This window comes from Amborella trichopoda, chromosome 3 (assembly GCF_054954075.1).
Source record: "Amborella trichopoda isolate Santa Cruz 75 chromosome 3, AtrichopodaSantaCruz75HAP2 v2.0, whole genome shotgun sequence".
Lineage (NCBI taxonomy): Eukaryota > Viridiplantae > Streptophyta > Magnoliopsida > Amborellales > Amborellaceae > Amborella > Amborella trichopoda.
Genome location: NC_142338.1, coordinates 5,631,172 through 5,645,563, shown reverse-complemented (window position 1 = coordinate 5,645,563; position 14,392 = coordinate 5,631,172). Strand labels below are relative to the sequence as shown.

At 33.1% G+C, this 14,392-nt stretch overlaps 1 protein-coding gene and 1 long non-coding RNA gene across 2 annotated transcripts; both read left to right on the top strand.

The window, feature by feature from the left end:
- The first annotated feature begins 4,822 nt into the window (after positions 1-4,822).
- On the top strand, positions 4,823-6,441 carry LOC18439943 (MSF1-like family protein). Its single transcript, XM_088863044.1, has one exon. It carries the CDS (start codon positions 5,407-5,409, stop codon positions 5,959-5,961), a length of 555 nt encoding a protein of 184 aa, XP_088719170.1. The 5' UTR covers positions 4,823-5,406; the 3' UTR covers positions 5,962-6,441.
- Positions 6,442-13,441: 7,000 nt separating this feature from the next.
- On the top strand, positions 13,442-14,020 carry LOC148782702 (uncharacterized). The gene is made up of 2 exons (XR_016052835.1): positions 13,442-13,617; positions 13,829-14,020. It is a non-coding gene; the product is annotated as an uncharacterized LOC148782702 (long non-coding RNA).
- Positions 14,021-14,392: the final 372 nt, after the last annotated feature.

Below are 14,392 nucleotides of genomic sequence, written 5' to 3'. Positions count from 1 at the left end.
CGTGCATTACAAAAAAAGAAAAAAACAATTCGAGCATGGATTACAAAAAATTCAATCATGGATTACAAAAAACTCTATCATGGGTTACAAAAAAACCAAAAAACATAAAATTCGATCATGGATTACAAAAAAAAAACAAACATTTCGATCATGGATTACAAAAAAAAAACAAACATTTCGATCATGTATTACAAAACATTCGATCATGGATTACAAAAAAAAAACAAACATTTCGATCATGGATTACAAAAAAAAAACAAACATTTCGATCATGTATTACAAAACATTCGATCATGGATTACAAAATATTCTATCATGGGTTACAAGAAAAAAAAAAAAACAAAAAATTCGATCATGGATTACAAGAAAAAAAAACAAACATTTCGATCATGGATTACAAAAAATTCGATCATGGATTAAAAAAAATTCTATCATGGGTTACAAAAAAAAAAATTCGATCATGGATTACAAAAAAAAAAAAAACAATTCAATCAAGTATTACAAAAAAAAAAATAATAATAATAATCGTCCGGTTCTCTCTAGAACCGGACGATTTCCGTTTTTTTCGTCGATTCGATCCGTCCATGGCGATTCCCGAGTCGAACCGGGCGAGTCCGGTTCGACTCGACGTTTTTTTAAACACTGATATCATCTATAATCAATTGATAACATTGTTGGTCTTAACAATCGATAATATTGTTGGTCTCAATTATACATAACTAAAATTTCATTTTTAACTATCTTTTACGTAATCCATGTGACGTTAATAAGATATTTTTTATATATATTATCATCTATAATCAATCGATAACATTTATTGATAATATTGTTGGTCTCAATTTTACATGGCGAAATTTTCATTTTTAAGTATCTTTTACGTAAACTATCTTTTACGTAATCCATGTCACGTTAATTTTACTCTATAAGATATTTTTTTTTATATATCATCTATATCCGTTTCTAAAATATAGATGGTTCTATTTTTTTATATATATATCATCTATATCCGTTTCTAAAATATAGATGGTTCAAATAATATATTCTTGGTCGCATATAATATTGTTGGTCTCAATTTTACATAGCTAAATTTTCATTTTTAACCCTCTTTTACGTAATTTTTTTATTTATAGACGTTCAGTATCTTATACGTAATTTTACATCGTGAAATTTTCATTTTTAACCCTCTTTTACGTAATCCATGTGATGTTAATTTTTACTCTCTAAATAATTTTTATATATATCATATATATCCTTTTCTAAAATATAACTCGTTCAAATAATATATTCTTGGTCACTTGATGGGCCTTTTCTTTCTATAAAACTTTTTTTTTTTTTTCTTTGTATAATTTATACTCTTTTTTATATATAAAATAAATAAATTGTACTGCTAACGTTACATATGGTAGGCACTTATTGAAAGTGATAATTTTTTTTTTCCTTTGTATAAATCATATTCTTTTTTTATACATAGAAATACAAATTATATTGCCAAAATTACATATAATAGGCTTTATAATAGGCTCTTATGGAAAGAGATATAAAATATATTGCTAAATATAGGCTCTATTGAAAGAGGAGTCTTTATTATTGAGAGGGAGAGATTAGGGAGAGAGAAAGGCACGATTGGAAGACGGAGTGAGGATTATATATGGAGAGAGAGAGAGTGGAAGAGGGAGAGAGATTTACACATGTAGCATCTTATTCAAAGAGCGAAAAAGTTTAGGAGAGAGAAAGATACGCTTTGTGGAGGGAGGGATCGGATTCGATACATATAGAGGACAAGCTGCTTCCCCTACTTGTATACTTCCCCCTATCCAACCGTCCATTATGAATGGACGGCTGAGATGATCCCAATCATAATGTCACATTTTTATATTATTTTATTTTAATTATTTTTTTACAAAATATTTTGACACCAAATTTTAAGTATCTACTCTTCTTTAAAACTAATATTTAAAAAATAAAAATAAAAAATATTTTGAATAAAACAAAATACTTTAGAAATTTTCAAGGGGTATTTTAGTTATTATATTTTATAAAAAATTTCTTTTTAATATTTTGTTTTAGGTACGCCTCATTGAGAAGATGACATATACCAAATATCATATTCATACAATTTGTAAAAAAAAATTAAATTCTAAAAACATCGGATTTAGATCAAACAGTCAGTAGCTCACTAGATCAAAATTAGACGGCTTGATAAGAAAGTATATATCTGGCACATTGTAGGGAAAGTATAGAAACATATCTCTTTGTTTTTTTTCCTCATTCGAGCCCCTAGTCTTTCCATATCTCCTCCCATACGCCGTCCAATTTTGATTTTAGATTCAATGTCTCAAAGTATTTTATTTTTAGTTTTTTTTTATTATAAATTGTATGAATAAAAATTTGGTACATGCCATCTTCTCATTGGGGCACACCTATAAAAAATAATTTTTTGATAAAATATAATGACCAAAATACCCCTCAAAACTTTCAAGGGTATTTTGGTCAGTTTATTTTATTGAAAATATATTTTTATATATTTTTCGCTAGTGCGAGTTTAGTAAAGGATTGGACGTAAAAATTGATGTTAAAATAGTTTGTACAAAAAAAAAAAAAAAAAATAGTGTAGAGATGTGATATTGTGATTGAGGCAATCTTAGGCCTCAATTATGAATGGGCGGTTGGATAAAAAGAAGTAATCCAATGCAATGACACTTCTAGAAATCATGTTTGTGGTATTTGTATGACCCCAAATTTTACACACACACACTCTCTTCATCTCAATAATCAATCCCTCAAAAAAACAAAAAGTTCAATTTGAACCCTAGATATGGTTAAAATGAGTTCCCTCCAAAAACGAATCTAGACCATTCATTTTGTGAATTTCAAGATCTTAGCATTTATAAATTCAAAATCATTTTTCCTTTTTAACATTGTCTATCTAAATGATAATAAAGCCATCCAAAAAAATTGGAAATGAAAAAATCCTTCTAAGGCCTAGATCTAAGCATCTCACCAAAATAAACGGCCTATGTTAATTGGGCTAAAAAAAGGGAAAAACTTATATAAAGCCAATGCTCTAAACCAATGGTTTAAAAAACGGATCGGTGACCCGGATTGGGCTTCCAAAAAATCGATCCGGATCGGCGAATCGGCGATCCGGATCGGGAATCGGGTGAATCGATCAGAATAAAGCTTAAAAAAAATTCGAAAAAATTATTAATATTCATTATAAATATTGTTTTTTAGGAATTCAATAAAAAATGAGGGTACTCCATTAAGAATTTTCATGTTTTTGAATGAATATGCGAATATTGATATGTTTTTTCCCTGCATGAACCGCCATTCAGCATTTAATTTACAGTATTTCGTGCTCATCCCTACACTGTTGATGTTGGGACTCGATATGTGAATAATATGGCTGGGATAGGGTGGCATCAGAATCATCATCTCTCTCATTTTCTATTTGAATAATATGGATTAAAAAAAAAAATAACAAATTTTCAAAAAAATCGATCATGGATTAAAAAAAAAATCACAAATTTTCAAAAAATTCTATCATGGATTACAAAAAAAAATTCGATCATGGATTAAAAAAAAAAAATCACAAATTTTCAAAAAATTCAATAATGGATTACATAAAATTAGATCATGGATTACATAAAATTCGATCATGGATTACATAAAATTCGATCATGGATTACATAAAATTCGATCATGGATTACAAAAAAAAACAAACAAAAAAAAACAAAAAATTCAATCGTGGATTACAAAAAAAGAAAAAAACAGTTCGATCATGGATTACAAAAAATTCAATCATGGATTACAAAAAACTCTATCATGGGTTACAAAAAAAGCAAAAAACAAAAAATTCAATCATGGATTAGAAAAAAAAAAACAAACATTTCGATCATGGATTACAAAAAAAAAACAAACATTTCGATCATGTATTACAAAACATTCGATCATGGATTACAAAAAATTCTATCATGGGTTACAAAAAAAAAAAAAAAAATCGATCATGGATTACAAGAAAAGAAAACAAACATTTCGATCATGGATTACAAAAATTTCTATTATGGGTTACAAAAAACCAAAAAATTCGATCATGGATTACAAAAAAACAAAAAAAATTCGATCATGGATTACAAAAAAAAAAAAAAAAAATCCGTACGGACTCGCCGATTCACTGTTCGGACTCGCCAATTCCGTACAGTGAATCGGTGATTTCACTGTACAGAATCGTCCGGTTCTCTCTAGAACCGGACGATTTCCGATTTTTTAGGCGATCCGGTCCCCTTTCACGATTTCCGAGTCGAACCGGGCGAGTCCGGTTCGACTCGGCATTTTTAAAACGCTGCTCTAAACAATCAAATTCGAGCCTACCTCAAAAATTTCACTAGAAGATATTGTTTTGATGCCCAAATATCCTCAAATTCATCATCTCGACATCAAGATGCATGGACATGAGAAAAAAAATGGATTTTAAGTTTTGGAAATAGTGTATTTTGTAACGCACTTTTGGACTGTCAATTTTCAAGATTTTCAAGTTTTCATAGATATATCGATCTACACTATTTTTTAAGCTTTAAACTTTATAAATAAAGATGAAAATATATTTTAAGGCTATAAAAAATATTTACAGTATTGAAACCATATTTCTCTACACCATTTGAAGGTAGGTTTTAATTTGATTGTTTAGAGCCTGGGCTCTATATAAACCGCACCCCTAAAAAAATACTTTTTGTGTTTCAAATTTTTTTTTTGTGAGTGTTCATTAGAATAAAAAATATATATATTATAAAATTTAGACCAAACAAATGACCATGATTTTTTAAGGTTATCGCATTGCATTGCTGCACAACAGTCCCATGAAATCATTGCTTTAAACAACCGTTCCATAAAATCACTGCTTTTTGTTGCAGGGCAAGAATAGAAAGCTTGCCCATATAAATATCCGCCCTAATTATCGATTATACTAATATGATATTTATCTCCGTGAAAAGGTATGTGATGATAAGCATCTATCACCATTCACCACACGATGGACTGCGATGGGGACAACATTGACTACGACTTCGGTCGTGCCACGTGGTAGTGGTCACTTCACTTCGTCTCATTATCGTCCATCGTCTTCTTGGACAGTGATAGACACCTGAAAGCTCTGATTTCATATGATCAAAATAAGGACCATAGTTCATTTTCCCTAAACTCTGAAGTCTTCTTCCGGCGGCAAAGACCGGGAAGAGTTTCCTCCTAGAGCTCAGAGGTTAGAGACCAGGTTCTGTTCTCTCCTGTAGTGACCCCAGGAGAGGGAGAGATCTTCCCCACTGCAACAAGAGAGACAAGGCCTTCCCTACTGTAACATAAGATAAAATCTAGAGAGAGAGAGAGAGAGAGAGAGAGAGAGAGAGAGAGGCATGGTGAAATCATACACCCAGGAGCACATCTACAAGCACCCATGGGAGCGCGTCACCTCCGCCTGCTGGCGGAAATTCACCGACCCAGAAAACACTCCTTATCTCTCTCACATCCTCGAGGTCGACACTCTCAATCGCTCTCTGGATCACGAAACCGGCAGACTGCACACCACCCGCGCCATCACTGTCCACGCCCCGGGACCACGGTGGATCCAACGGCTCATAGGACAGGAAATTTGCAGGTGCGTCGAAACCTCCACTGTAGACCCCAAATCTAAATTCATGGAGTCCACTGCAAAAAACGTGAGTCTTAGGAGATTCATAGAGGTAGAAGAGAAGTGCATGTATAGGCCTCACCCTGAAAACCCTAATTGGACATTGTTTGAGCAAAAAACCAGTATCAAGTGTTCTCCTCTCTCTACTTTGGCTTCAATGGCTGAGAGGATTGAGCATCGATGTGCAGAGAGGTTTTTGCAGAATAGTGTGAAGGGGAGAGAGGTTATGGAGAGGATCTGCAAGTATTTGGAAGCTGATTCGACAAGTATTGGGATTTGATCATGGTTTTTTCGAGGTCTTCGAATATATATTTTCCTTTGTTTTGAGGTTTTGGGAGATGCATAGCTTTTATTTAGGGTTTTTTGTTTTTTGTTTTTATTGTTGCCCTTTCTCTTTTTTCTTTTTTTTCTTTTTTTTAAGGTTTTGGGATTTTTAGATCGGTTGGTGATGAATTTCTCTGAGTTGATATCTGTGAGAAGAAGAATTCATATGAGTTGAGAATGAGAATGATAGGGTATTAGGGCTCTGGGGAATAAGGATGCTCGGGTTTTCAAAGGAGGTTATTAATTGATTTTTTATCAGAGAGATTTTAGGGTTTGGTGATGGTGGGATACTGTAATTTTAGGGTTCGGAATCTTTGATATCCAAGATTAGGGTTCCTTATTTCTGTAATTGTTGATGAATGTAGGGTTATTGGAGAGTGGAGACAGTTTTGTAAGCTAACTGTTTGATGAAGAAAAAAGTAGTTTTACCCAGCTATTAATAGTTCCATGGGTTGTCTTTTGTATGGAAAAACAGTGAATTATTGATCTGAAGGTGTTGGTATCGAGGAATTTTGTTTTTTTTGCTTTGAATTTTGATCTATTGCAGAAAACTGTTGATTAATTTAATAGAGATGCGAGCGTAAAAAATGCCAAACTGTAAAATTAGGTTCTGAATTAAATACATGTATCCGCATCCATTACAGAGATGGTGCCCGAAATGCCAACTTCAAAAATTGAACTTTAATATACTTGACATTTCCGAACTTCATTTAGATAAATGGAGACTGGGATTTAGGTAAAATTTAAGAACTTCTATAACAAAATTTCAACAAGAACAATTAACAATAAACACAATTTCAACAAAAAAGGCTTACTAGTGTTTAATTTTGAAAGTGTCAAACAACACCGCAGCTTCGGCCATAGCAGCCCGAAGCGGCAGGATCACGCTTCTCTTCGCTTCGGTTTATACTTAAATTCCGAAGGCTTAGGCCACAGCGAAGCAAATTTGATAACATTGCTAAATTCCGAAGGCTTCGGCCAAAGCGAAGCAAAATTGATAACATTGCTATAGACTCGAGTGTCTATATTAATAGGAGGCAGGCATATTAAGGCAAAGACAAGGGCTCCAAAGACTACTTCTTTAAAGTTTCAATTATTGTGTGATAGAAGAGGAATGGTCTTGCCTAGTTCAATGATTGATAGGAGCTTAGTGTTGTGGAGGTGGGTTTTGTGAGGAATAGACATAATCATCAATAAGCCTTGTTAATATTAGGATTTGGAAATTTAAATTAGTTGTAATTTGGAGTCTTGGTTCTGAAGTCTCAACTGGTTTGCTTTGATGGTTTTCTTTTCCTTGTGAACCAATTAGTACATGAGATCGTTTCTTTTATTGGCCTCATACTATGCTCTTTTCATCTTGTGTTCATTGAGCTGCAATTTTGGCAACATATGTTGCATTATTAGAAAATAGGACGTTCAAGTGAAGTGAAAAACAGCTCCTTCCTTTTCCTTCATCAGAGTAAATCAGTGTAGACTTCGGTTCGAGATGAAATGTGGTGGAACATGTAAAATGTTACAGGGGTGTATTAAAGATATGCTATAAATGTTTGAGGAAGTCTGAGAAGTTACAATAGATCATGAACTAGTGCACAGCAGAAAATGAAATGGCAATCACCCAAATTTCTGAGCTGCCTCAGAATTTCAATAACTTCCTATGGTAATTCCTCTTCATTTTGTGTACTCTATGGCGAAGTACAAAAATCAGATGAAATCATGAAATCCATTTCTAGTAGCCAAAAGTGGCCAAATTTTCAGCAGAATGTTTTAGTCCTTGAGGATATTTCTTGATAAATTCAAGACGACAATAGAAAGTTTTAATTTATTTTTGCTATGGCAAATTTGTCAGCAAAATAATAACTTCCAGAAGGAAAATCTTTTAGCCGCACCATAACCCCCTGTCGCCCCTCCCCACCCACCAATCCTCTTCACAGATGGAGGACTCAAAACCCTTATTGAATCCTTGCAATTACATTCCATGATACACAATGGTTAGAAGCCTCTGAATGTTGCGATAACAATTACGATGGAGAGCTTTTACAGCTCAAAAATTCTTTCTTTTCAGAAATCGTAGAGGTCGTCAAGTTGACCAATCTGCAAATATTTGAGCTCCCAATCTATCAAATAGGTATTTTTTTAGGGGGGTTGAGGGGTTGGGATCTCAACCAATGTTATTAGATTCTCCTGTTCCTTTTCTTCCAAACAAAGATCGCTCTGAAGCGAATCTGGTATCACTGTTCTGCCCTGTCCTTTACTATAATAGGAGGAAGAGCACTCGTGTTTGCTATACAATCTATACTACCTGTTAATTACCGTAAGTGTGAGTTTGTGGGGTTATTGAGGCAATCTCAGCTCTTCCTATGCTTCCTAGAAACCTCCTACAATCTTTACATTAAAGCCCACTCCAATAATACCTCTACACTTAAATGAGAAAATCGCTTTATACAATGACATGTCTCTCTTCTGCCTTGCAAACTTTAACACTTTCTATAATTTGTGCGTGCATGAATTCCTTTCCCAGAGTTATGTTTGTATTTCACTCTCGAAACCTCCTAGAATTTCGGTATATGAGTCACCGACTCATATATCAGCCCTGGTTATCAAGGGCTTGGAACCCATCATACATCCCAAATCACTGTACATCTAGTTCTGTGGCTTCTGCGTCATAGAAAACGGAGTTCAAAAAAGAATGGTACGAGATGGATCCTCTTTAAGGCTTGAAACTCTTTTATATTAATATTCATTATTGTGGTGGTGTAGATGATAATGGATTCAAAATCAATTTATGGAAGGGTCAAAAGAGTAAGTGATTTCCTAGATAAACCTTAGCCTTTTCTATAACTACTCTCTTGTATCATCTTTCGCATTTGTTATACTTTCTTCCCAAAATGTAGAAGTAGATGAAAGAAGTTTAGACATTAGTATTTGTTTCCTTTTTTTTTTTATGGCATTAGTATTTGGAATCATGATGATAGAGTAATAATAGAGCTTGATTCGATGTTTGTTTTATGATAATCGATCTTACTTAATTCCTTGTAAGGTACCTCATCTATTTACTCAAATCTTATTACTCTCCATGATTATGAAACCATATTCTTGGTGGTTGCCTATGGATGTAGCCCAAATTGGGTGAAATAAGTAGAATCATAGATATCCATATTAGTGGTGTTTAAATTGTAATTTGCAGAATGCAGTCATGGTTTTGGTGTTTCTCATTTCTCTTTTCTTTGTTAGTTTCTATTTTCCTAAATTCTATTGCCCCAAATGTTGTTCTTGGATGTTGAAGTTTTATAAAAAAGTTGACTTTGATATTAAAAGAAAGAGATATATACTATAAGATCATTTACTTTTGGTACAAAGAAGACAATCATTTTTAGCTACTAAATCTGAAATTAAACACAGAAGTGTATCACAATATTCAAAAAAATTTATTTGGGATTTTGTCCCCCTATCAATGAAAGATACATCCCCAACCATCCAATTTTACATCTAATGATCAATAATGACTCTGATTTCTTTATACCGAAAGTGAAAGCTCTCACTGGAGAAACCATTTATCTTTTGTACATGGAGGTCACAATCATTCTTGTTTCTTGATTTTCAAAATGGGTGGTAGTAGGAGCATAATTTATTAGAAAATTCCAAAAAAAAGTTATCGGACTTCGTGACTCGCTCCAAGCTATCCAATCTGGCAGTTAATAAATGGGAATAATTGTGATATTTATGTACAAAAGATGCATGGTTTCTTTGTAGAGGATCCCATAACTTAAGGTGAAAAGCAAATGAATGTACTGCTCTCTTTGTGGAGAATCCCATAACTTATGGTCTCTTTGTGGAGAATCCCATAACTTATAAGGTGGAAAACAAATGAATAATTTAAACTTTCTTTGAAGAAATTATTGAATCAAATTGATACTCCACAGCTTTTGAAAACTCTAGCATCAATTTCCATTGGAACCTAATGGCGACTTCTATATAACAATCTAAACTTAAGGAAAGGCTTTAAAGCTCACAATTTACAGGTTACCAAGTGATACCCCGATGCACACAAGTCGGTGCCTAAATCTCCATTTAGAGAATCCATCGATGTCGTAGGTTTCATGTGTTCAGATTCTAGCAATATCTTTTTTTTTTCTTTTTTTTTTTGACCAATATTATTAATTTTATTAGAAACTAATCAAAAGAGATTACATAATCAGAAACAACAGAGAGATGAGAGATCATATCAGATTACATAATCACAATCAAAGAGAAAAGGCAAAGAGATCCCCTTTTAGCCAGATAGTCAGCCACATGGTTTGCCTCTCTATAAACATATGGTTTGCCTCTCTATAAACATGCAAAAAGGACAAAGTATCCATAGCTGCCAGCCACATGGTTTGCCTCTCTATAAACATGCAAAAAGGAAAAAGTATCCATAGCTGTCAAATCTACGACATGCAACTACATAGACTGTAACTCCCAAGGGATTTTTTGTTCCAAATGATACCATTTGATCATGGTTTGCCTCTCTATAAACATGCGAAAAGGACAAAGTACCCATGGCTGCCAAATCCACGACCTGCAACCACATAGACCGTAACTCCCAAGGGACTTTTTGTTCCAAATGATACCATTTGATCACATTTAATGAGTTCCCCTCAACTGTGCAGCTAGAATTCAAATCTTTCTCAAAGAAGATTTTCAGTCCATATAATAGAGCACTTAGAATTCAAATATTTTTCAAAGAAGATCTTCAATCCATATAATAGAGCACTTAATTTTGCAAAATTATTAGTATTGCTTCCAATTGGTCTGGCAAATGAGAAAACGACATTACTATAGCAATCACACAGAATCCCACCAATCCCAGCCCGCCTTGGGTTAACAAAAGAGCTTTCATCAAAATTTAACTTGTAACTTCCAAGGCATGGAGCAATCCACACACTTCTTGGTTTAGATTTTCTAAGATCGAGAAAGAACAAAATGTTCAGATCGGCCATCACATCTACCTTACTAATACCACAACCTTCTTTATGCACAAATAACCAAGCCCATATTGTAGATTTACAAACATGGATCAAGTGTTCAAAGGAGCAAACAATTCCATCAAAAGTTCTTCTATTCCTTTCTTTCCATACTTCCCAAAGAATAGCCCCTATCGAAATTTTCCAAATTATACGCCTTGTTTTAGGAAGAAAAAGAACTTTAAGTGAAGAAACAATTTCTCCTACGGACTGTGGAAGTGGAATGGAAACACCAATATCTTATAATAAAAAAGTTCATATAAGGATGCTACCTTATTATGTAGAACTACGGATGCCCCTCAAAAATCCATTGGAAAAGGTAGTTTTAATGTTGAAAAACCGTTTGATTGACCATCTTGACATCGAGATGTATGACTATGAAAAATAAAAAGATTTTTAGTCTAAAAAATAGTGCATTTTACAGCATATTATCTACATTGTCCATTTTCAAGATTTTCATATGTTTATCGATGTACTTGATTTTAACCATTTTTGAAATTTTAAAATTTTTAATTAGATATACAAATAGATTTTGAGATAATTCTAAGAACATTTTACGTCAAAATTATATACCATGATAAAATTTGAAGGTGCACCTTACCTCTACACCTACGGATGCGTCCATATGCCAACTCCTTAGGGACTTCTTCAAAGGTATCCTATAAACCCATCTTATAAACCCTGATTTTATCTATCCCTAAGGAATTCAGAAACTCCTCAGGGGCTTCTTCAAAGGTATCCTATAACAATTTATCGAATATCTTTCAACTTATTTAAAATAACTCTATTTTGATGTTATCAGATTTGTTTCATAAGGCTCTTTATTTTAATGGGGAAAAGGAAGTTGTTTGATCCTTTTGGCCGACTCAGGGGAAGTCTAAAGGTATATTTAAAAATAAAATAAATGACAAAATATATGTTACTAGATACTTTTTAAAATATATAAATAAAGAAAATAAATTAATCCAATTTCAAATATCAAAGAGATGGTCTAATATTATAGAGGTTGTTCTTTTCTTTTTTTTTCAAGTTCTCAATATATATGGAGCATTTTTTAAGCAGCAATATGTAGAAATAGATCATGGTATGATTAATTTCCCTTCAATTTGGATACAAAAACAGAAGAATTCGGCAAAAGGGCCAAAGCAATGGGAATTTGATAATGGTGCATAACTGCTTTGAAAATTATCAAAAGGGTGTTGTTTATATAAGATGTCAACCTTAAACAAGTAAGGCACATCTTTAAACCCCGAATAGATGCAATTTCAGTGTTGGAAATTCTTAAGATGGCACAAAATCTTATTTTGCCATCAATTATAAAACTTTAAGCTCTAAAGATGGTGCAAATTAGATTTATAAATAATTAAAGTTTTTTTAACATGGACGGTCTAAATAGTGAGTTACAAAATACACTAATTTTAATACTTGATATTGTTGTTTTTTTCATATCCGTACGTATTAAAGTTTGGATTTATCAATATGACGGCTTTCAACATCAAAACAACGATTTTTAAGTGGATTTTTATGTGCACCTTACTTTTATATTACAAAGTTGTCGGAACTTTGTCCTTTTTCCAAAAAAACCCAGTAAAAAAAACCCATATTCTAGTGAACATTTTAGCTATTGCTTCGAAAACCATGATTTCTGCTTTAGTGCTTAGGCATATCTAAGTACGCTATAGATTCAATTACCATATAAAGGGAACCAAAATATTTAGTTTTGCTAACGTAATGCCATTCCCACGAGTTTAATGGATTGCAACATATTTCAATTGAGCAACCATTAAATTAGTGTTTTATCCCGCCTACTTCAAGATTAAGAATGGACGAAGATTTATTTATCTAAAAACGTCCTTTTCAAAAGGTCATATCACTCCATTTAAAGGTGTCATATTTTCTTTGTTCATTCAACTAGATATTTTTTTAACAATAAAAATTTAAAAATATATAAATCGGATCTCATTTAGTAGATATTTTTTTAATAATTTTTTTTAAAAATATATAAATCAGATCTCATTTGGTATTTGGAATGCAAAACAATTATAGCCATTTTTTGTAATTTGAGCCAATCATAGCTTTTTTTGTAATTTGAGCCTTAAGAGAGTTCAACATAATGAAAAAAAATATCTCTATTTGTTTTGCATTATAAATAAAAAAAGAGAAAATTACATACATATCCGTTATAGTTTGCGTTATTACGGATGTATCGAATAGTTTATGTTATTATCACCATGTCTGTTTTTTCATGTCAAAATAAATTTTTTTTTAAAAAATACAAAATTACCCTTTTTCGGTTGTTGAACAATGTATTTTTGACTGTAACAACCGAAAAAATACACCAATTTCAGTTCTAAGCTTTTCGGTTTTTGAATAACCGAAATTTACTGCTCCTATCCCTACAGTTCTGTAATGCCAGTCTATGGTTATTGGCAGGCCGGCGGTGGCGGCGGTCATTTGGCAAGGGAAGGAGCGACACACACCCTGTTGCTTAGTATGCGGGAGCGGGGTGGGAAGGGGGCGGAGGGGGGAGAATCAGGGGCCGCTGGGAGTGTTCAATTTGGTGGAGGAGGTCACCATGGGGAAACTCAATGACATTTTCGAGGCTTTTGGTAAGAGAGAGAGAGAGAGGATTGGTTTTGTGTTTGTTTAGAGAGAGAGAATTGGTTTTGTGATGGTTTAGAAAGATAGATATGGGGCAATTAGTTTAGAGAGAGAGAGAGCCACTTTAACTTTCTTACTTAATTATGTGGCTCAGTGGTTGTTTTGGCTTTTGTTGCTTTATGATGCCAATTGGCATTACTGAGAGTGTTTTGCTTGCAGGTTGTGTGTTCGAGAGAGAGAAAAATGGAGAATCCATTGAGGTTGGGAGAAGGATTCATATATCATATTTCTTGTGAAATTGATTACACGAACTCCACGGATTGATTGGTTTCTTATTTCTTCTTTGTCATCCTAGATTGGCCTCGTGTTCTAGGCGATGTTTGGTTTAGAGAGAGAAAAAAATTGACTTTGTAACTTGTGTGGTCTCAGTGAGTGGGGTGGGGGAGAGAGAAGAGAGAGGGTGAGGTTGCCTGCTATTCTAAGTTAGTTGTGCGTGTGTTAGAGAGAGAGAGAGCGCCTCCAAAATTGAAAAGCGTAAATTTTTGGTTTTTGAGCAACTGAAAATACATTGAATTCGGTTGTTCAATAACCGGAAAAAGGTAAAGTCATATTTTTTAAAAATTTTCGTTTTGACGTGAAAAAAACAAACACAGTGATAATAATGAAAACTATTCGATACATTCGTAATAATGCAAACTATAATAGATATATAGGTAATTTTTCCAATAAAAAACACATTAAGAATACAAAACTAAAAGTATTTTTATCAGTTTGCACTTAAGT

Bases quoted from the DNA above. Each gene is read 5' to 3' on its own strand.
- LOC18439943 (XM_088863044.1), top strand. From the start codon at position 5,407: ATGGTGAAATCATACACCCAGGAGCACATCTACAAGCACCCATGGGAG.